Source organism: Marmota monax, unplaced genomic scaffold (genome assembly GCF_021218885.2).
Source record: "Marmota monax isolate L192 unplaced genomic scaffold, Marmota_monax_Labrador192_F-V1.1 WCK01_AAM20220418_F8-fsc00107, whole genome shotgun sequence".
Lineage (NCBI taxonomy): Eukaryota > Metazoa > Chordata > Mammalia > Rodentia > Sciuridae > Marmota > Marmota monax.
In genome coordinates, this window is record NW_026693761.1 from 3,227,333 (window position 1) to 3,251,574 (window position 24,242).

Sequence of the window (24,242 nt, forward strand, 5' to 3'; positions counted from 1 at the left end):
AATGTATTTTGAAGCTCTGTTGTTAGGTATATGTACATTCAGTATTGTTGCATTCTTTTGACAAATTAATCCTCTTATCGTTATATAATATCTTTCTTGGTTACTGGTAATTGTCTTGGCTTGGAAGTTTATTTTATCTGATATTAATGTAGTCACTACAGCTTATTTTGATTAGTGTTGTCTTGGTATTATCTATCTTTTACTTCATATATAACATTGTATTTGAAAGGAGTTTCTTATAGACAGCATCATTTGCCTTTTTCTTTTTTCGTGTTTGTGTTAAATATTTCATATTTGGTGTTAAATATTGAATTCAGAGCCTTGCAATGCTAAAAGAGTGAGCTCCAATCCCAATCCCAAGTCATTATTTTAAAATCCATTCTGATTGTTTTTAATAGATATGTTTAGCAGTTTGCATTTATTGTAATCATTGATATATTTGAATTTAGGTCTACCATTTCATTGTTTTATGTTCATTTCTTGTGTTTTGCTCTTATTTCTCTTTCTGCCTTGTTTATTTAAAATTTCTTTTTAGTATTTTAACTTATCAGTTATTTTTTTTAATATGAATTTTTTAACTGCTCCTTTAATTATACTGTAGTTCTGTGTCAGTTTGGAATTGACATCTGTCGATTTTCTTTTCTAATGTAAGTGGAGATTTTTCTGGTTTTTCATATGCTGAGTAATTTTAGATTTTATCTTGGCCATTTTGAATATTATAAGACTCTGAATCTTGTTTAAACATTATAAGTAATATGAATATTTTTACCTTCTTAGTCAATGAACCCTATTAGGTTCAGGTGACAGATTCTAACCAGTCTTGTGTGAGGTTGTGATTTTAATGTCAATTTCATTTTCAAAAACTTCACAGTGTTATTTCAATTTGTCTCATTTGCATGCCACAGAGAAGCTACTCTAACCTGGGAAGTTGCCTAAGTTCAGTTCTCAAAGTCTTTGGTGTGCTACTTAGGATGAGATTCATGAATCATGGTTCAGGAGTTCAAAATGATTTCAGGGAGTTACTTTTCAAAGATGCTCCCTCTCCATGATCTCCCTGGTATTTTCTGGTTCCCAGGGTCCCCTCTGTGGTCCTGCAGTTAGAAAGTTGTGGCTTTAGTTATCCCACTCTGTTGTGCTAAAACTTGTACAAATTTAGTCATGGTAGAACTGAGTGATGGGAGGACAGAGTGACAAAAAAGGCAATGGGGATTTCCCCCACTCTCCTGCAATCACAATTCTTCCAGCTAGAGAGGCAGTGTCCACCCCAATCCTTCACAATTTTAGGTACAAACAAGACTCCACTGTTGCTGCTGCCACTGTCGGGAGACCCTTTTCCTGTGTTACAGTGATAGCAGAGGGTTTTTTCTGAGGCAATCTCTCCTGTATCACTGTCTCCTTTTGGGTTGCAGTCTGCCTGGAGTCCAGGCTGAAGATATCAGAGGACCACAAAAGGCTAACCTTACTTCTGGTTTGCTGGGAATCCTAACTCTGGCTTTCTTCTCCAGTCAGTCTGCTGGTTACTTTTCAGAGTCCTCCAATAGCTTCCAAATATTCTGCTCAAGTTTTGTAGTTGTAGTCAGGGGAGAGAGAGAGAGTGTGGATTGTTCATTAGCTTTCCATAAGGTGACAAATTACTTGAAGTAATGGAATTATAAGGAGGAAACATTTATTTTGGCTCACAGTTTCAGAGGTTTTAGTCTGCAGTTGCTTGACCCTGTTGTTTTGGGCCTGTGGCAGCATAGTACACTCTGGTGGGAGAACATAGCAGAGGAGACCTGTTCACCTTTTGGTGGTCAAGAAACAATAAAAGAGAGGAAAGGACTAGAGTTCCAGTATCCCCTTCAAGGGCATCCTTGAATGATCTAAATGATCTAAATTCCTTACACTTGGCCCAACCTTCTGAGGGTTCCACCACTTTCCAGTAGCACCCAGACTGGTGACCAAGCCTTCAACAAAAGGGCCTTTTGGAGACATTGAAGATCCAAACTATAGCAACTGTGTTTACTCTATTGTACCTGGAACCAGAACCCTGAATGCATTATAAAGAGTACAAAAAAAAAAATTAATGGAAAATATAGTGTCATATATTGACCTAAAATAAACCTAATAGTATTTAATATGAATTATATAAAAAATAATGCATACTTTGTTTGCATTTTATTAATTTAGAAAGCATGTTCAGAAGAATGATTTGTATAATCCAGTTGAAAAAAAACCTATCATGAGAAATTTAAATTCCTTGTTTCCTCTAAGAATGTTTGCTTGCAATGAACAGACTAATATATTGACCTTGAGCTCAGAATAGTAGATATTTAATAATTGTTTGTTTTGACAGTTTTGGATGGTGTTTCTACTAGTGAAAATGCTTTTAAATTCAGAAGTGTGATTCTAAATTTCAACCACAAACTATGTCAGTGATTCCTGAAAACATTATTTCTTAAAAGAATTTAAGAGTCTTCCCATTGTGGCTCTAAACTACCTCCCAGTCTCAACACTTGACACTGCCCCCCAAGTATCCTTCAGCTATGTTGGATTTTCCTCTCCCTCTTCCCCAAAGATGTTTTTCCCTCAGAGCCTCCCTGCCCTGAGTTACCATCTCTCTGTAACTTTTTCTCACTTATTTCTGCAGGGCTCTCTGCACAAGCTTTAACTTTTCTGTGAAGTCTTCCTCTACTTGTCCAGGCAGAATTAAATGCCTTTCCCCTCCAGAGACCTCAACCTGCTTCTACTTTAGTGCCACTTTAACAGGACCATAGTTATTTCCTTAGTTGTCTCTCTTTCACTTCTGGTTATGATGTCCTTGAAGGCAGGGACTTTGTCTTGCTCACCTTTCTATTTCTAGCACCTATTGCAATACTGGAGAGGAAGTAAAAGAAGACCAGAGGCAAAAGGCACCTCCCAGGATGCTTTGGATCAGATGTAAATGCCAAGTTCATTTCAGTTATCAATACAAGTAGTGGATAGCTTTCTCCTTGGTATCTTTTATCTGAACCTCTAAGCAAAAGAGAGTATTGAAAGGAAACCCCTTAGGATTCAGGATCGCTGGCCATTACATTTTTAAAAATGTTAAGATATTTGCTTCTGAATTCCCCCCCCCCACCCCCGGCCCTGGTAGGTATGCTGACACAAGCCGCACAGATGAACATCTTGACAAAACAGAGAGATCAGAAGTCCATACTCTTTATATTATAATCTCTGTCATGGGTCCTGCTCCTACCTAGATGGGTTGCATAAATAAATCCTAAGAAATAGTCCCACTTGAATCAGACTGTCTTCATCATTTAATGACCCTTTGAATCCTAAAATCTTGCAAGAATGAAAGATGGGAATAATAAGTAGCAAAAGGGTGGATTGTGGCACTTTAGATGTATCGTACTGGGATATTTCTCTTTTTAAAAGTTTCTATTATAATTAAACATTGAATCTTGGAGATAAATTTGATCCTGATGAGAAATAGCAGCTTTTGACACCTGTGGGCATTAAATGTATCTATATGCATTTTTTTTAGATCAAGCATTTCAAAATTATTTCTAAAATCTGTCTCTGTCACTGTGACCACACTGTGTCAAAGCTCCCCAAACAGAAATGTCCTAGTTGTTCTGTTATAAATAATTCTGTCATCGTCTGTCAAGGTTTTGGATTGAGACCAAATACTCAACCCAGTAGTTGGGCTCACCACATACTTTCTGAAGGCCTACTTCAGTTTGATAAAGGCGACTTCTGTGCTCCTCTCCAATGCTCCCCTGTGGCTCTTAAAAAAATTGTTTTAAATTTTTCATTTTGATATAATTGTTAAAAGTCTGGAAAAATAGAATAAAGGATTTGCACATACCCTTCACCCAGTTTCCCTAAATGTGGACATCTATAATAATCATGATACAATGACCCAAATCAAGAAATTAACATGGGTATTACTGTCTTATCTATAGACCTCATTTAATTTTCATTAATTGTCCATTAATGAGCACTTTCTCGGGATCCAGGATCTAATCCAGGATTTCATACTGTATTTAGCTCAAGACTTTTTAGTCTCATTTAATCTGGACTGATTGCTTAGTCTTTATCTTTTGTGACCTTGACACTTATGAGCAGTACTATGCAATTCTTTGTGTGAAATGTCTCTCAATCTGGGTTTTTTTTTTTTTGTTTTCTCGTGATTAAACTCAGGTTATTCAATTTCTGGAAAGAAAACAATGGCACAAGCTCAGTTAGCTTCTAAAAGGTACAAAACTTGTTTTGTTCCAGATACAGACCACGGTGATATCTTAAAGTAACTGAATTCAGCTAAGCCTGGCTTAATATATATATTTTTCCAGTTTATTTGCAGTTTGTCTGCTCATTCTTCTTTTACTTCTCTTTCTTGCCTCTATTCCTTTCCAAGGAGATGAGACTACTTTCGACAAAGAGAACTGGCATAGAACGTTGGATGAAGGTGTCTCATTCTGGCACTCAGCTAAGTCCAGGACAGGTGTTGATTATTCAAGGCAGCAAGATGGTGACTTTTAAGGCCAGAACCTGAAAGGGGGTCAGTATGGCATGGTTGGGACCATAGCATTCAGCGTGAGACACATACAGTTGAAGATCTGCTACAGATGACCTAGTGGACTGTAGTAACTTAATCTTTCTGAGTCTCAGTTTCCTCTTTTGCAAAATGGAGTTATTTCATAGATTAAATGTGGGTAGAGTATGTAAAGTACTTGTCATAGTGTCTTAGAGAAGATATTTAGTATTAGCTAAAATATATAAAAAATATAAATGTGAAAATAATAATAATAATGATATTCATACATCTCTGCAGTTGAATTCACTCACTCTGCTAAGGATGGGCCTGGAGAATTGGATCTTAATTCATGGTCTCTGGCAATTTTCCTAGAAATATGTGATCAACTGACTAGGTTCTGAAAGGACATCAACCTGTTTTTTTTTTTTCTGGCGTGGAGTAGTGGTGTTTCTGGGCACAAGGCTAGCTCCTTTGACAATACTCTTGCTCACTGGGGAAGCATGCTCCTTTGTTAGTTTTCTTTAAGTCTAGCAGCAGAGTGTACTACTCCTTGATGTACTCAGAAGGCTTTCAGAGGCAGCTGCAGGAGAGGGACAAGATCTTTTCCTGAACCCAGCTCAGGTTCTCCAACTGGGGCCTTATACAATCCACCGGCCAATGACAGATTTACAAGAGAAAATAAGCAGATGTGTATTAACATGTGTACTTCTTGGGAGCACATGTACATATGGGAGCACCTAGCAATGAGCAAGACAAAGGGCTGGTTAGAACTTGGGTTTATATACCATTTTAGGTTAAAGGAAAAAGGATTGGTTTTTGGGTCAGGGAAGCAAGTTATGGGAATGTGATCAGGAAGAGCTGTAAATAACTCTTTTTTTGTGGGTGAGGGTACTGGGGATTGAATTCAGGGGTACTCAACCACTGAGCCACATCCCCAGCCCTTTTTTGTATTTTATTTAGAGACAAGGTCCCTGAGTTGCTTAGTGCCTCACTGTTGCTGAGGCTGGCTTTGAAGTCTCAATCCTTCTGTTGCTGGGATTACAGGAATGCACCACCGTGCCTGGCTGCAAGCAACTCTTTTATGCAGGTTTTACTGGAGGTCTTCTCCACTAATACAGGTTGTTAAGAGTCCTCTTCTTAATGAAAATTTCCTTAATAAATGTACATTTCCTGTACATAAGGAAAACGTATGCATTCATTGCTTTAGACTTTTTCTTTTGTCTGCAAGTTCTCAAGTGGCTATTAACTCAAAATAATCCTCATGCTGAAGAGGCACATTTTGAAGTGGTGTATCCAGTACCCTCAACTCCTAGGGTCTGGACTACTCTCTAGAGTTATCTTTATTCTTGGAACTTTTTCTGACTTGCTGGCCCTGAAGGCCTTGTCCTGCTTCCACTTGAGTAGCTTCCAGCTACTTCCAGCCACTTGAGAGAGGGTTGAAAATTCAAGTGTCCATAGGGTCCAACAGCTATACATGAGCAGAACAGGACTGCATAGCATATACTGCACCTCAAGGGAAGTCCACCTCCCAGCAATTGTTGCCAAGCAAGAGTGTGGCCCAGTGTTGCCAGAGCTAGTGATATTTTAAGATGAACAGAAAGCTGAATTTTTAGTAACACGCTTAATTTTTAAATGACAGCAACAAATTAAAAAGAAAAAAAAAGCATTGTCTGAGCCTGTGGCTTGCTAGCTGATTTAGCAATCCAAACTCATAGAGCTTGGATGAAAGTTGAGACTCATCAACTTTAAATCCTTTATTTTACCCATAGGGAAATTTACAAAGAAGAAATGACTCACAGAGTTCATAGAATCAGCCAATCAGAGGTCAGGACTTAGAGATCAATGCATGCGTTAACATTAGATAAAAGTCTTTTTATCTTCTGTGCTGGTTGTTGTTACTGGTGCTCAAAAATATTAGCAGAATTAATGATGCTATAAAGAATTAATGAATTCTAGAGCCCGTGTGTCCCCTGGTTTTTCACTGGAGAGAGATAAGAGTGAGTTGTCCTGTGTTTGTAGTTTACAGATAAGGTAATGTAATTTATGCTGATGGAAACCTTGTCTGCCAGTAGTCTCCTGTGACTTGTGATCAGAGCAGCGATGTGTTAGGAAGACAGTTCAGGCAGCCATCTAAAAGGAGTACTGGGCTCTCCTCACAACATAGCTGTCATGGTCACACATTCCCTGCTTCATGCAAGAATCCCCTTTCTTTTGTCTTTCCTTCCCTCCAGGGCCTTCCTACTCAACCCCTCTTAGAAACTCCCCCTTCACCTTTCCTGCTCAAGTTTCTCTCCCAATCTTTTCCACGTAGTCTTCTCAATACTGTTTTCTATATATGACCTGATTATGGATTTCCTAGACCATCTTGAATTTTGCCCCTTTCTCCTAGTTTCTCTAGGTCTGTTCCATTCTCTCCCATTCTCCAGACGGTTTAACCAAACTCTGAAGAAGGGAAAAAGCCAGATGAAGTTTTTTCAGAGTGTGGAGTGTGGGGCTGGGGGAGGGTGAAGAACCTAAGAGGTTCGAGACCAAACTTAGTTTGAGGCAAGGGGCTGAGGGGTGGCTTGGATGAGGGGGTGAGACCTCAAACACTGTGCTTCAGCAGGGTGTTGTAGTTCTCCACTCCTCATCTCTGGATACTTCAAGCTAGTCCCCTGCCCCTCGCACTCTCCTTGTAAGTGCCCAGAGAGGGGATGCCTTTCTCTGTGTGGATGGGAGATTGGTTCTGGGAAAACATGCATTTAAACACTTTTGAATTTCTGAAACGAATCCTCCCCCAAACAAATGTTTACAAAAACATTTTGCTAAACTTGCAAAAACAAAATGGGGAAGGTTGTCACTGAAAAAGGCATAAGATTCCAGTGACGTCTCATGTGCAAACTAGAGGGCCCGTGCACCCCATAAACCCACCACAGCATCTTGCTCTACAAGGGTGTGTTGCGGTGATGGAGATTCAGGACTGGAATTTGTTTGCTTTTAAAAACAGATGAGTCTTATTTATTTTGAAAGAATATGCCTTATGGATACTTTATACTTACTTTATTTATATTTCATACCATTTTAACAATTTGCCTTCCTTCTACCCTTTATTTTATCTTTTTATCTTGCTTTTATCTACTTATTTTAAATTTTATTGTGGTAAGAACTCTTAACAAGGGAATTACCTTCTTCAGGAATTTATTAAGTGTACAATACAGTATCGTTAGCTATAGGCATGTTCCTGCATAGTAGCTGTCTAGAACCTAATCATCTTGCATAATGAAATGGCATTCCTGTTAATAGCAACTCCCCATTTCTCCTCCCTCCCAGACCCTATTGACCAACTTTCTACTCTTTGCTTATATAAGTTCAACAACTTTAGATGCCTTATAAAAGTGGAATCATGCAATCCTTCTGTCACTGGCTTATTTCACTTAACATCATGACCTCAGAGTTCATCCAAGATGTTGCATAAAGGCAGAATTTCCTTCTTTTGAAAAGGCTGAATACTATTCCATTTTGTTTACATACCGATTTTCACTATTCACTTGTGTGTTGATGGAGAGTTAGGTTGTTTCCACCTCTTGGCTATTATGAATCATGCTTCAATGAACTGAGTGCAGATATCTTTTTAAGATCCATTTCTCAATTCTTTTGGATTAATATTCAGAAGTAGTATTGTTGGATCATATGCTGGTTCAATATTTAATTTTCTGAGGAATCACTATATTATTTTATAAAGTAGATACACTTTACATTCCTACCAACAATGCATGAGGGTACGTTTCTCCACATCCTCAGCAACACTCGTCTTTTGTTTTTTGATAACGGCATCCTAACAGGAGCAAGTGGATATCTCATAGTCATTCCTACCCTTTATTTTAAATGAAGCATAATCCTGCCAGTTGTGGGTTTTGTCTCTGCATAGGTTAAATGTAACTACTGAGAAACATTCAGGTTAAGAAGGTGTGTGACCCTATTATGTGCATCAGATTTTGAGCTCAGGGCTATAAATACAAATGTCAGCCCCATGTGGCTCCTGTTCCCTGTTCAGCTGAGAAGCCGGTCTTAAAGCAAATAACTCAACCACAAGTTCAAGAAAATGCAAGAACATAGGCATGAACATAGGGTCTGAATGGAGCAGTTGGCCCTGTGAGTTTGGGAATGAGGGAGCATTAAACCAGGCAAGGACCAGGAAGGCAAAATAAGAGCTCATATTTACCGAGTCCTCACCGAGCAAGAGGCTCAAGAATAATGCCCAGGTCCCAAAGAGCAGAACATATTGCTCAGGTATGAGAGATGGCTTAGGGCTCATGTTTGCCCTGACAGCCTCCTAGGTGGGCTGGATACTCTCTGGCACTGCCTCTTTTGTGGTCTGGTCTCTGAGGGGTGAACATCTTTGCTGGAGAGAAGATGAAGACTCTTATCTGCTTTTCCTCTACCCTTGGACCCCAGTACAGTCCAGAACTCCCAGTTCAACCAGCCAAGGTTCCCTCCAGCCTCTTCCTTTCCTCAGCTCCTTTACTATCAGGGATTCAGCATTTACTCCTTTCCTCCTTAACCCTGCCCTTCCTTTTGGTTCCTTCAGCTCCTCCAGCAGAGTCCTAAATGCCTTTGTAGGCTGAAGCCACATTCCACTACCCAGGGCTCCCTCCTCTGTCCTTTGTCCCAGCTTTCCCATCAGTCTCAGAACTGCTATCGCCAATTTCCTTAGCTTCTCACTCCTATCCCTGCCCAGACTTTTCCTCTCAGAGGGAGCCCCTTCTTGAAAGATACTCCAAGTCCATCAGGTACCTCACTCATCCTGGTTACCTTCCTGCTTGCCATTGTCCCCAGGGGCCTCGATGTCCAACTCTTGACATCCTTCTGCTGCCCTCAAGAATGGGGAGCTGTGCCTCTTCCTACTATTCCTGTGTGTGTGTGTGTGTGTGTGCGTGTTTTAAATATATATATATATATATATATATATATTTAGTTGTAGTTGGACACAATATCTTTAATCAATTAATTTATTTTTATGTGGTGCTGAAGATGGAACCCAGCACCTTACACATGCTAGGAGAGTGTACTCTCCCTGAGTCACAACACCAGCCCCTATTCCTGTGTTTTTAAAATTCATTCTTATTTTGTTTCTTTGAAAAATTATTAATATAGAAAAAAATGACTGATTTAGAAAATAATGAATAAATGAAAGTACAGGTAGTAAGAGGGAGCTTGCAACAATCATTTCAGTGGCACTCCAGCTTTAGGAAGCCCTGTGGCTTCTCACTCAACCTACAGCAGCCCCGTGCTGTTGGGGTATATATTGTCATTATCCTTGTTGTGTGTGGTGGCCCCTTCTAGGTCTATCATGCACCTGGTTTTATGATGCAGTTACAATATCATGTGCCATAGTTTAAGAAACTGGGTTTAACACAGTAGGACTGCAAAAGAGAAGGCAACCGTCCCTTCCATTCTCCTAACTCATTTTGGGTGTAACCTCTCTCTTCCCCTTGAGAAGGCCAAGTTGAAGGAGGGCCCTCTCAAGCTGGCTTGTCATCTAGCCAACCCACAGTAAGATCCAGGTGGTCTTTGGAAACTGTGCTTACTGAACCAGGATCAGAAAGATTAAGTGCCTGACCAAAGACACACACCCATTCCAGGGCCAAAATTCAAAACCTTTACTATTTTGCACTTTAAAGAAAGAAGATTTTATGAGGCAATAGGAGAGGGAAACCTTTGCTCTCTGTTCTCTAGACCTCACGTTCCATCTCTGGGTGGTAAGGGGGTGTTCTGTGGGGAGCCAGCCAACTCCACAGCATTTTGACCCTTTCCCCCTTCAGTGCACTGGCTGCCTCCTTCCCTGGGCTATTTCATCTTGTTGGAAGCTGTAAGAGCCACTGCCAACCATGTCCTTTGCTGATCATAAAGATAACTTGGCAGGAACCTGATCATTCTTAACCTCCATGCCAGGAAATTATTCCCTGAATTAAAGATGACTTCCACATTTTACAGTTTAAAATGCTCTGTAACAGAGAGGTTGCTATAGAAAAATTTGAGATCTCTTATATAAAGGTCAAGAAGAAAATAGGAGCTGTTTCCTTTAATTCTTACTATACAATTTTTAAGAAACGCTTTAATATTCCATTCAACTCTTTCTTCCCTTTCTCTCTGGCTGGTTCTAAAAAATCAGTGCAGCACCATAAATATGCAGAACGTGGAAAGCTGATTTTTCCTATATCTAATAAAAACCTTGGGGAGTAATTGAAATAACTTGGCGTGGGTAGTCAGGTTACGTGCTGCATAATATCAAAAGAAAATCCAGAGCAAGGAAAAGCAACAGAAAATAGGAAGAGGGGCTGGGGAATGAAACCAGGGCATCAAATAATGAGTAACTACGAGAATCTAAAAAAAAAAAATAAATAAAAAGAATCCTTTTAGAATTACATTCTTAGAAAAAAAAGTCAAGAAGCATCTTCAAAGAAGTAATACTAGACAAGGTGCACATTTTTATACATTTCTTAAGGTTGCAAATTCAAAGAAAAGGAAAGAAATATCCCTTCCTCCCCTGTATCTATTCATTAGATGAAGTCTGGCAGAACACACAGGTATCCATCACATTTTTGACATGTTTTCACCATGAGATCCTCCTCCCATTTCCCTTTTCTCTCCCTGTATCATCCAGTAGAATTTTAAAGGAATGTTGTCAGTTATGACAGGTCACACAAGGAGAACCCTCCACTCTCAATTGTCCAGGGAACCTTTTGGAGTACCTTATTGTGGTCTTTATGATTTTATAAAAGGGTACTGTATTCATTATGTGTAGGAAAGTGACGTTGACATGTCTGGGTCTCAGCAAAGAGAAATGTGGGCATGGAAGCCGCGTGGAGAGAGAACAACCTCTAGTTTGCATTTCTCATAGAATCTTCTGTCTCAGTATTCTACACTACCCAGCTTGTTACCCTGCGAAAGTCCATTACTATTTCCAGACTCAATTTATTTTCTAGAAGTTTAAACAGGTTATTGCTACAAATAAATGAAACCTTTTGGAAACAGAAAAGTCGGGAGGGGGTAGTAATCACCTATATTTATCAAACATAATGGATGATATTGGTATATTTTCTACCAATCTTTCTTCTTAGATATAGCTGTTTTTTATGTGGTAGAAATTGAAGTATAATATCCAGTTTTATATTTTGGCAAAGTTTTATTCTTCTAAATAAAAAAAATAGACTGTTAGCCATCATTTCTAGAGTTGCGTAATATTCCACACAGATGAGCTTTTACTTCTTTGTTTTTTAGTCTGCATTGAAAGACAGTGTTTGACAGCATTGAGGCTTTTGAATTTCTTACTAAAGGAAAAGAGAAAGTACTGCTGCCGGGGCTCATACCTGTAATGATTCACAGCTAGGATCGATGGTACTGCCCAGAAATGATCGGCTAGAGAGGTTAAGGTCGACTTCTTTTTAAAGATCATCTCAGGTCATAGACTAATGGTTGATTATCTTTGTTGGTGTCTGAGTCGAGTTAGACAACCAGGGTAGAAGATCCAGTCCTGTAACTTACTATCTCTGTGACCTGGCACAAGATTCTCCGCCTATCTGTGTCTCCATTTCCTCAGAGGCAACAGTGTGAATAGCCTTATAATTCCTCCATTCTTAGAAATAAATTTTAACACACTCAATCATTGGGTTGAGTTCTGCAATCAATGTGAACATTGCAATTTTTCCTTCCCTTTTCCCTGGCTCAACACTCCCCAGTAGTCTAACAATCAATGGTGTCTTAGCACTGAGGAAATATAATACTACTTGTCTGACTGTGTTTGCAATGGAAAGGATTAACTGAATTATACATAAAATGTTCTCAGCACTTGGTAGGGGCTCAGTAAATGGCAGCTACTATTTATTAGTTTTTTTAAAAAATCTGTTATTCTTAGAATGGTAGAACACTTATTTGGAGGAGAATATTTATTTTAGGAAATACATTAGTTGTAGGCAGCGTATTTAGTTAAAACTCATGTGGCTTGGAAAATTCCTCCACATCTTAAGTTAATTAGAGATGGCACAGGGATGGCAAATAGGTTTAATTTCATGTGCCAACTCTAATCTGTTGATGATGATTGTCAGACATGCTGCGTTGTGAGACCTGCTTAGGCAGACTCTGGGTGTAGCAGGCCCAAGTGCCAAGGTTGATTAGTAGTGTGTTCCCCAGGCTTAGCAAGATCGAGTAGCACTGCACACACTGTTTGCCATATCTGTATTCTGGTGTCACAAAACATTACATGGCAATTCATTAGCATTAGCCAGGCTCTAGTTTGTCAAACAGGAGTTTCATCAAGTTCTTGTAGCAATAGACCACCTCTAGGTCCAAGGTGAGAGGTGGAAACCTACAACAGTAAAACTTAAAATTCCTACCTTGGCAGAGACCTGGGGGACTTGCACCATTTTGAAAGTAGAGCTTTTGCAATGACCTTGACTTTGCTCAGCCTTTGTCTTGCTAATGCTTATTTAGGTCTTGCCAGCTGAGCTTGGAATACTCTATACCTTGGCCTTTGTAGAACTTTGCTGTTAAATTGACTGAACTGCCTTCTTGACTGCATCTTGTGCTTGTCCTCCTTTGCTGTAGATAGATGGCTGTTAGCCCAGAGAACTTTGCTCAGAAAGGGCAATAGAGTTGGAAGGGAGACTGTTCATTTTATCCTTATCTAATTCTTTGTGGTACCTACAAAGTAAAACCAATGATTATAGCACTTTGTTGAAGGCTTACGTGGAAAGTTACATACCATTTCTTGAAATATTCTGGTAGTCCCTGTGGTTACAGTGGTTTCTTCTCCGTAAACGAAGGTAAATAGATTTTTCTTCAATTCTGAAACAAATATATGTATTTATGTACTTACTGTCAGGACATTTAATGGTGAAGTTCAAAGAAACTTATTATTATTGTTTTTTGGTATCTGGGATTGAACTCAAGGGCACTCAACCACTGAGCCACATCCCCAGCCCTATTTTGTATTTTATGAGAGACGGGGTTTCACTGAGTTCCTTAGAGCCTCACCATTGCTGAAGCTGGCTTTGAACTGGTGATCTTCCTGCCTCCACCTCTGGAGCTGCTGGAATTACAGGCATGTGCCACTGTGCCCAGCAAAGAAACCTATTTTTGACATGATTTTTAAAAATATGGTGAAAATGAACTCAGAAGATCGAAATTTCACTGATTTTTTTTTCTAAACTGCAAATATCTTATTGGGAGTTATGAGAAGCAATTCAATGAAATGAGTGCCATTGATATGGTAAGAGTGCTGCTAGAGATATCAAACTTCTTTTGTATGAACCTTTGGAATAATCCCTTTCTAATCTTTTTACCAACAAGTGCAATAATTTTTTCGAGGAATAATTCATCTTTATGAATTATTTTGTTTTGAACCTGACCATATTTTCTTTCTTCCTCTGGTTGCTCTGAAGCTATGGCAAATTCCTGTGTCCAGATCCATTCTCCCCTTTGTGCATTGCAATAGAGGCAGGACCCACATTAGCTCAGAGTGATGACTGCATTCCCCAGCTTCCCTTGCAGATAGGAGCAGCCATGTCACCAAATTCTGAATGATGCAATGGAATTAGAAATATCCAGTGGCAGTTTCTGGAACATTTCTTAGAACACAATTGGAAGGTAACTCTTGCTCTTTCTTTGACCTCTTTCTCCATCCTGGAATAAGAATGCTGCAATCTTGAACTATGGGGAAAAGGTCCACACTGGGAAAGTAGAGATCAGTGGAAAGAAGCCTGGATCCCTGGGGAGTCGGTGGAGTTAAGCTCCTATACTAGTTCTAGACTGCATATCTCTGTACTTTTCTGTGTAAGAAAAATAAATTCATGTACTATTTTATTTATACCACCCATCTGTTGAATCTGTTTTACTTATAGTTGAATCTAATATTAATGAGCACAGAGCTAGAGCCAAATTTGACGAGAGTATCAGGCTATAATTATACATATTTTAAGCAATTTTCTTGGCTTTCCTTTGCCTCATCTTTGATTTTCTAATTTCTTTTGCCAAGCTTTTAATTTAAATGTAATTTAATGTTATGTTGTCTATACTTTTATAGATTTCCTAAAATTCTTTTTGAAACAAGATCAAGTATAAACTAATGAATAATAATTCAACTTATAAATATTCCATTACTCTTCAAATATATCTTTTCTTCATTCTGATAAGCCCATATCTCACAACCTTATGTAAAATTACCCTCTATTTTATGTATTATGAAAATCTTAATAATTGTATTACAATGCTTGGCAACTGTCTCAAATACTTCAGAAAGGTAAGGATGTACCATGTTTGGGCATTTGGAATGCATTGGTAGTAGAATTCTTCTTGAAGTCTGAGAAAACTAATGATAACACTTCTTAGTAGGAGACTAAGATGTCTGAGCAATATTTTAAGTACAAAATTTTTGCTTTGTGATAGAATTTTGAAGTGAATGATACATTTTATTATTATCATTATCATTATTATCATCCAAGCTACCCATGCACAGAGCTTTAAAAATAAAGTTTAGGAGAATGTTTGTTGAGCATATTGTGTGGTCCAGGCACTGTTTATTGTAGACAATTGGGTTATATTGGCAAGTGAAAAAGACAAAGATTCCTGCCTCTGTGTTGTTGACATTCCAGTAGCAAAAGACACATCAAAAGCACTAAATATTATAAATAACTAAACTATATTCTAGAAAAAAAGTAAAAAAATAAAAAGTAATAAATTCTATTTTTAAAAAGGGGGAAAGGAGATTAGGATTAGAGTGGCCACAGGAAGTCTCATTGAAAGGTGAATTAGGATAAAGATGAGCCTCATAGAGCCAAACCATTTGAATGGTTAAAACTTGCAATAATAAACAGCAATATCATACTTTTGCCTCTTTCCCAATTCCCAGAGGCAACCAATTTTAACCTTAATTGGCTGAGTCTTTTGATATTGTGGGGGTGGGGGGGATTTTTCTTTTTATCTTTAAGTAACATACTTTAAAAACTAAATTTTGGGTCTTTTTAAATTCTTTTTGCATGATTTTTTTTTGTATTTATCATTAATTCATCCTCAAATCTTTTACAGTTGTTTGTAGTGCATATTCATCTCCTTTTGATATGCCCTGTATGTCAGATTGTTTATTAATTTTGTCATCTTGTGGAAATGTCTCCTACAGCCTGTCAGTTCGCTTTAGTTTGGGCTTGTTGTCTTCACCCTGGTGCACAGTGGGTAGCCTGAGAGCTCCCTTCTCTATCCTACTGGGTTGTTAGACATCTGATTTCCTGGAAGGCTATACTTTTCTTATTTTGGATGGAGAACACTTTTATATAACTCTGAGAGGTGGATGGAAAGTAGTTTCTTTCTTTTTTTTTTTTTTAGCACTTGTATATCTGGAAATGCTTTTATTCATTGACTTGCTTGCTGGTGAGGTGTAAGGTGGATCTGGAAACATAGCTTACACTGTAATATAAATGTTGGTAGGATTAATGGGACTTGGTGAGAAAAAAACTTGAAGTGAAGAAGTATCAGAGTTTACCTCTTCCCTGAACTCTCATCCTATCCAAAGGTGTCTTAGGACACAGATGAACTCGACACCTCTGAGACAAGAACCTCACTCTTTGGCACTCTACATATTATTCAGGAAAAAAGGGTTGAAGTATTTCTAAGTCACTCTGATGATGAAGTTGATGACAATGGTGATAATAACAACCATCACCACACAATAATAAATTTCCTATACAGGCCATTGCTTTGTGAAAATGGGGGTGCCTCATACATGATGGATCAGCTTTTTTTTAATATTTATTTTTTAGGTGTAGATGGACACAACACAATGCTTTTATTTTTAGGTGGTGCTGAGGATCAATTCCAGCCCCATGATGGATCAGCTTCTTGCCAAACTACCCCAAAGGTGAAGGAAATTAGCCTCCAGGACCATTAGAATTTGTAATTTGGCCATCTGACTTTATGTGGCAGCATGAAGATGGTCACATTAGCCTCAACACTTCTACCTTTGAATGTGGGCTGTGTTGGCTTCTTCAACTAATAGAGTGGCACTCTGCTGATTCTGGCTTTTAAAATTCCTGGCAACTTTTGCCTTGTGGAGCTCTGAACTGCCATATAAAAAGTCTGACTGCCCTGCTAGAGGGGCTATAAGAAGATCCCACCTTGGAAGCAACCAAGATGTCTTTTGGTAGGTGAACAGATAACAAACTATAGTGTATCCATACAGTGGGATACTCAGGGATCCAAAGAAATGAGTTGTCAAGCAATGAAAAGATGAAGAATAACTTTAAATACATATTTTAATTGAAAAAAGTCAACCTGAAAATACTGCATACTTTGTGATTCCAACTACAGATGCTCTTTGATGTACAATGAAAACATGTCCCAGCAAACCCATTTAAAGTTGAAAATATCGTAAGTCAAAAAATGCATTTAATATACTGAACCTACCAAGTATCACAGCTTAGCCACACAGCACATGATAGAGTATTGGTTGTTTTTTCTTGTGACTGTGTGGCTCATTGGGAGCCACAGCTCATTACTGCTGCTCACCTTCACAAAAGAGCATCAAATCACATATCACCAGCCTGGGAAAAGATCAAAATTCAAAGTGCATTTTTCTTTTAAATGCATATCACTTTGGTACCATTATAAAGTTGAAGAAATTCACAAGATGAACCATAGTAGGTCAGGGACTGTCTATTTATGACATTCTGGAAAATGCAAAATTATGGAGAAGGTAAAAAGATTAGTGGTTACCAGGAATTTGGGTGGGAGGAGGAAAAATGAATAGATGGAGCACAGTGGATTTTTTAAGGAAATGCTAATCTGAATCAGTATTGGCTCTTCATTTCTAACAAATGTACCACATTAATACAAGATGTTAATAATAGGGGAATTTAGGGAGAAGGCGCAGAGGTATGTGGAAACTCTTTGTACTTTCTGCTCAATTTTTCTATAAGCCTAAAAATGCTAAAAAAAAGTAAGGTCTTAACCTTTTAGTTGCCCCTTCCCAGGCACCAGTCATGTGAGGGAAGCCATCTTGGATCCCCCAGCTCATCCTGGCCATTAGGTGAATCCCAAGGAGAAACCATGGTCAATGTCATATGGACAGGAAGCACTGGCTAGCTGAGTTCTGCCTGAATTCCTGACCCTCAAAATTATGGGATATAATGAAAATGGTTATTGTTTTGAACCACTAAAATTCGTAATATTTTGTGACACAAAAGATATCCAGAACAGTTTGGTTGTAGAATTTGGTTGAGACAATTTTCCCAGAGAACTTTGAAGGAATGTATCTGTTAGTTTCTAGCTCCCCAGTGGTCAGTCTGAAGCCATTCTGTGTCTCAATGTTTTGCAAGCCTGTAGTAGCACTTTGTTCCAAGTGTTCTTGTTATGATTTAGATATAAAGTGTCCTCAAAAGCTCATGTATTAGATGATGCAATAAAGTTTAGAGGTGGATTCATGTAACATTTTTAAAAGAAAAATGTTTGGCAATGGAATAAGCAAAACATTCAACTTGTTTCTGGAACAACAACAAAAAGTTTAGAGGTGGAACAATTGGGTTAGAAGGGCCTTAACCTAATCAGCACATGAATCCACTTGAATGGATTAATGGGGTGATAACTGTAAGCCTGTAGGGTATGGCTGGGAGAGGTGAGTCACTGGAGGGTGTGCCTTTCTGGTATATATTTTGTCCCTGATGAGCTGAGCTTAGTCTCTCTCTGCTTGCTGGTGGCCTGGTCCTGAGCTGCTTTCTTCCATCATGCGCCTTCTGCCTTGATGTTCTGCCTCACCAAAGCAATGAAACTGGCCATCTATGGACTGAGGCATCTGAAATTGAGTGTCAAATTGTTCTTTTCAGGTCTTTTGGTCACAGTGGCAAAAAAAAAAAAAAAAAAAACCAACTGACTAAACAGTTCTGATAGCAGGTGTTTAGTTGGTGTGGTTCTATTTTCATTCAGTTTTGGGCATCTGATGGAATCTTTCAAATTTTGGAAGTTCATGTTATTCAATTTTGAGAGATATTCTTGGATTATTTAATTCATGACATCCATGTTTCTTTTTTAGAACTCTTTTTTGGATATTGAGTTATCTGAACTGGTCTTTCAGTTTTCCTAGTTCTTCTGCCTTAATTTCATTTGTCTTTCTTCTTACTTTTCTGAATGTTATTCTCAATTTTGTCTTTCAACTCTTCCCTTACAATTATCTGCTATCTTGTATTCGTTGTTTAGGAGAGCAGAAATAGTCAACACAACAGCCACCATCACAGAAGTGACATCATCACTACATATTCAACTTATTAAATCAACGTGTTCTCACAAAAATGTGAACTTGTGAAAGTGTTAGTCTATTGGCATTTTCACTAAACTAGGAATTTGTTTCCTTTAGTACATCCAAGGAGAGCTCATGATCCTCAACAAATTTATCTATTAAAAAAATTCCCAATCACTCAGGAGGCTGAAACAGGAGGATCATGAGTTCAAAGTCAGCCTCAGCAAAAGCAAGGCACTAAGCAACTCAGTGAGACCCTGTCTCTAAATAAAATACAAAATAGGGCTGGGGATGTGGTTCAGTGGTCAAATGCCCCTGAGTTCAATCTCTGGTTCCTCCTCACCCTCCCAAAATTATCTGCTGTCACTAGCATAATTTCCAAGTACTCATTTTGTTTTCTAAATATTCCTTTATCACATATTCTTGTTTTATGAATGTAATTTCTTATGTTTTTGAAGATAATTTTAGTTATTTTTATAAGTAGGCTGTTAATTAGAGGGATTTTTCCCCCCTTTGGTACTGAGGATTTAACTCAGGGGTGCTTTACCTCTGAGCTACATCCATAGCCCTTTTATATTTTTTTATTTTGAGATGGGGTATCACTAAGTTGCTAAGTTGCTGAGTCTGGCTATGAACTTGTGAACTTCCTGTCTTAGCCTCCCAAGTTGCTGGGATTACAGGGTGTGCCACCATGGCCCTAGAGCTGTTTTTTTTTTTTTTTCAAGTCCCCCACCCGCTGCCACCTTCCTGCACCCACCAGTGCATAGTTCCTCTCTGTCATTTTCCTTTGTTTTCATGTTGGAAGTTTCCCTTAGATGTCTGATGATCTGATGGCCTTGGGTTATTGGTTTATATTTAAACATTGAAATGGCACACTAACAAGCTGATTTGGAAGTGGGCTTCTGGGTGTGCTTTTTGAGTATGGTCCTGGCTGTAGGGTGAACTGGCTGGGCCTTTCTCAGGGAACTCTGCGGTTAGCATCTTGGGGTCTCCTTTTGGGATGTTCACCACATTCCCAGGGGAAGAGTTGTCTAGTCTGTAAAGCCAGGACAGTAGCTGCTAGGGCCCAGTACTTGGCATGCCTAACTGCTTTTTATGCAATCTTTTAGCCTCACTTCCTTTCTAGAGTGTAGCCAGTCAGTCCTCAAGTCTTCTGGGGGTTCTTCAGTGTAAACCAGGTTTCTGCTGGGTGTTCCCCCCAACTAGCTCAGGATGCAGCTATTCTGAAACTGCTATCAGCTACAGCTTGTCTTTCTGTTTCTGGCTTCCAACATGTTGTGGCTGTTGGCTCTTCCTGTTCTCTTTGTCCTTGTGGACAAATTCATTTACTATTTTTTAAGTAGAGTTTCCCAAATATGAGAAGTAAATGTTTGTGTTTAATCTGCTATCTTACCTAGAAGCCTGAAACAAATACTTTACATACTGATTGGTTTACACCCTGTGCCTTGACTATTTTATTATATTTTGGAATAGCAGATGGGAAATGGACGTTAGATCTGAGTTCAATACTAAAATAATTTCATGGTCAATAAAGAAGGTTTAGTTTCCTTTGGGAAAGTAATTGTTATCAATACTTGGTCATAAATGTATTTTTGATAATTCTAAAAAAGGAATTTATGTACTGAAATATGGTTTTGCTCATGACCTGCCCCTGGAGAGCAAATAGCATGGGTATTAATCTTATAGGTACAGCTTGTTTCACTTTTCATTACAAGAAACATTGATATCTTTACCAATTGGCAACAGATTCATTCATATTTCTAACTACAACTAGTGCCTAGACGGCTGGGGATGTAGCTCAGTGGTAGATTGCTTGCTTAGCATGCACAAGCCCCTGAGTTCAATCTCCACTATTCCCTTTCTCCCACAACATCTAGAATTTGGGGATTAAGTTCTTCTGCCAAGCACTAGAAGTATTTTATATAACTAAAACACACTATTTTCTTTCATTCTCATCCCAAATAAATAATCTCATTTTAGGAATTGAATTTCCCAAGGAGTGCTCAGGAATTCTGAGCCTAGAGAGGAATCAGTGGAATATTTTGAGATGCCTACATGTTCAGAGGATGGCTCAAGAGAACGTTCTCTGTGTGCAAGGTCTGCTGGACTGCATGAATAGGACCACGCTAGGTCACACTGCATGATGAAGTCAAACTGTGATGACTGTTCTGGTCTCAAATCCTCCTCTTGTTCTCCTATCTCTGCTTGGAATTTTTAAGTGTCCCAGTATGGTCTTACTCTCTTTTCATTGTGTTGCACAACAAAATCCAGACCAATGGGCCTATAGAAGAGGTGACTGCTTTAACCTGCACTTTTTGAGATGCAGAGGAAGGGTACTTGAAAGTTCTCTTCCATACCTTGTCCAATGCCTGAGCACTGATATCTTCAACACCAGAAGCAGGCTTGGAGGTTTAACCATGTGAAATTTCCAGATTTATCCACTCCATCTACTGGAGGGCTCTGTGCAATACAGGCACTGTATGCAAGAACCCCTGATTACTAGCCAAAATTCAAAATAGATAAATCTCAAGTCAAATGGTTACTTATTGCTTTGCCCAATGCTGGTTCATATATCCAAAAACTTCTCTCTCTGAGAGTCTTCTAAGACCCTCATTCCATTAAAACAAATCAAAACAAAGTAAAATCAAGAATGGAACTCACGAAAAATAATGCAGACAAATATAAAGGTTGATTTACAACTAAAGAGAAAAAAAAAAAAAAGAAAAGAAAAATGGTTGCCTCCTATATTGACTCAAAGGAGAACCTGGAGAGTTTTCCTAAAGAGTTAGTAGCCTGTCAGAAGTCTTCAGGATGAATTGAGTGTGATATGCTTCAAGTAATAGTGACATATCATGTTCTGGTTTACTTTCTTAGGCCATTTCTGACTCTCTCCAGAGGGACATCTAGTTTGGGCATAAATTCTGAGGCCCTATTAAGTTAAATTTTAGAGAATAAGTCACAGAAAAGAGTGAGACTAGGAAGGCTGGCAGCAGGATGGTGAGAGATAAATGGTAACATTTGATATGAAGGGTTAGGGCAGGGCAGTAGATTAAGATAAAATTGGATAACTTACAGACTAGACAGACTCTATCTAGGGACCTTTTCTTCCAGAAAGCTTTGAGAAAAGGGTGGATATTTTTCTTTCTGATGTGGATGGAGGTTAGGCCAGCATGGGGCCAGGGAGATGGATTAAAGGCCTTTCAAATTTTCTTCTAGCCCTTTGTGAATAGCCAGAGAGCCTCGTGTAACTCCTAACTCACTGCATCACAGAACAACCAAGATTCAGCCTCTGAGAATGATAAACATGCAGATCGTGACTTGTGTATTCCGAGAGACCAGCAGTGTGCTAATTTCACAGGGTGAGGATGACTGTATTGAGGAGGTCCTGGGAGTTCAGACATGCAAAGATTAGCAGGACAGCGTGATAAATTTTGAATTTGGAGCAGGAAAACTGTATGGGGAAATAGACTTCATGGGCACTGTGTTCAATAATTCATGAGCTGCTGGACTTAGACTAGCTGCCTATCTGTTAGGTTAGCCTCTCACTAAGACAGCTTCCTCTCCTGTTCTCTGAGGGCAGAGCCATTTTAACTCTCTCCATCCTGACCCTTAACCAGCTCGGGATTTGATTCTAGGCCAGTGGATGAGGGTGAACATGACGGTGGGAAAAACACTAAAAGACTTAAGGCAATGGATGCTTATAAATTTGAAAAGATCAGCTGTGACATAGATGATCATTTTAATAATCAAACAGCATTTCCCAAAGGATGCGCTGTGAAGCAACAATTTCTGAAGATCTATCTTTTTCATAAAACACAAATACGGAGTTCACATAGTTCTGCAGTCAAATCAGTTTAGGAAATATTTAATAATAGCAGCAAAATGGACTAAGACAATGTTGTACCCCCCTCCCTTTTTTTTTTAGATATACAAAGTTTTTTGGCATGTAAAAGCTCTGATAAGCCTTACACTGAATAAACTTGTTTCCCTTTATTTAAATTAGCATTTCCAAAACTTATTTCACTTAATGAATCTTTTAGAAAATGTGTATAATACCTTTTAACATTTTGTGGAACTGATATTTGACAGAATACTTTTAGAAGAAAATTGATGGGGCTGGAGATGTGGCTCAAGCGGTAGCGCTCTCGCCTGGCGTGCGTGCGGCCCGGGTTCCATCCTCAGCACCACATACAAAGATGTTGTGTCCGCCGAAAACTAAAAAATAAATATTAAAAAAAAATCTCTCTCTCTCTCTCTCTCTCTCTCTCTTTAAAAAAAAGAAAATTGATGGATTATCTCTGTGATCTTTATTTGAAAATTGAGATGTTCTAAAGTATCATGTCCTGTTGGCTATAAGAATTCTACTAAAGAAATTTGGAGAGTGTTCATTTGCTTATATCAACCTAGGATACAAAAATCACATCATTCTGTACAAAAAAGTTCACGTGGAGGCTTGAATTTATCTATTATTGATCAAACTTACTACTAGCAAAACTTCCTTTTGTTTTATGTTTTCTGCTTGGCTACTGAGTTAATAATTTTCTTTTAAATTATTTTTTTCCAATTTGTTGATTATAAGATGAATATTTTAATATTGATTTTGTGATTTAATATTTTAATGAATTTTGCTAATTTCTTATAGAACAATGATTATAGGACACACTTAAAAGTCCAAGAGTTCGTTATGCTGATTTACTTTTACACATGTCACATCATGCAGTTGGAGATTCAATTCATGCTGTTTATACTCCTTTTCCTCGTCCCTGCCGTTTCCCATGAAATGTTAGTTCCAGCAAATCTGATTTGATTTGGGCAATTTGAGAAAATGTATATGAAGGAGGTTTGTGGATTGTAAAGCATTCTAAAATGTAAAATTATATAATGAACTGGTTCAGCAGTTCTGTTATGGCATACCTGCTGTGTGCCACATGTTGTGCTGGGTTCTCAGGCTACAAAATGAAGTCACCTGATCATACTTGGGATGCTCACAGTCTGGCTGCAGGGCAGGTGGAATGGAAGATAGTGAGTAAATGTGTTGGTGGGCCTGATTCTGGACCCTCATGGAAGAATGCTTATCATCTTGCTCATTGTACAGCAGAGAAGTCCTAACACAGAATGCTATGTTTGGGGACGAAGTGCTGTCAGAACACTGGTAAGTGCAATTTCCTTGCTCCTTTGACAGAAATTTATTCCCTATTGGTACAAGGTCAGCCTTCATGGCAGTTTCTAAACTCTTGGTGTCTGGATTCCCGTAATATGATATGTGTGTATCACCTCTGGCCTATCATGACTATTATGTGTAAATTGGCATATACCCACCCTGAAAGCTATATTTTGCTGCACAATAAAGCAGAAACAGTCCTCTAAAACTGTCTCTGGAGGGATTTCTCTGCTTCCTCAAGCTGCCCACAGTCGATGCTGGAAGGGCAGGTCCCTCAGCATAAATGACTGTGATAAGTGAGCGGGAGATCAGATAGTCCAATG

General features: G+C 38.7%; 1 protein-coding gene across 1 annotated transcript in view; it reads right to left on the reverse strand.

The window, feature by feature from the left end:
• Positions 1-24,242, reverse strand: part of Aoah (acyloxyacyl hydrolase) — a 204,456-nt gene that overhangs the window by 42,217 nt on the left and 137,997 nt on the right. The window contains exon 13 of the mRNA XM_046460635.2: positions 13,242-13,324. Within this exon, the coding sequence (XP_046316591.1) occupies positions 13,242-13,324 (83 nt within the window). The remainder of the gene's footprint in view (positions 1-13,241; positions 13,325-24,242) is intronic.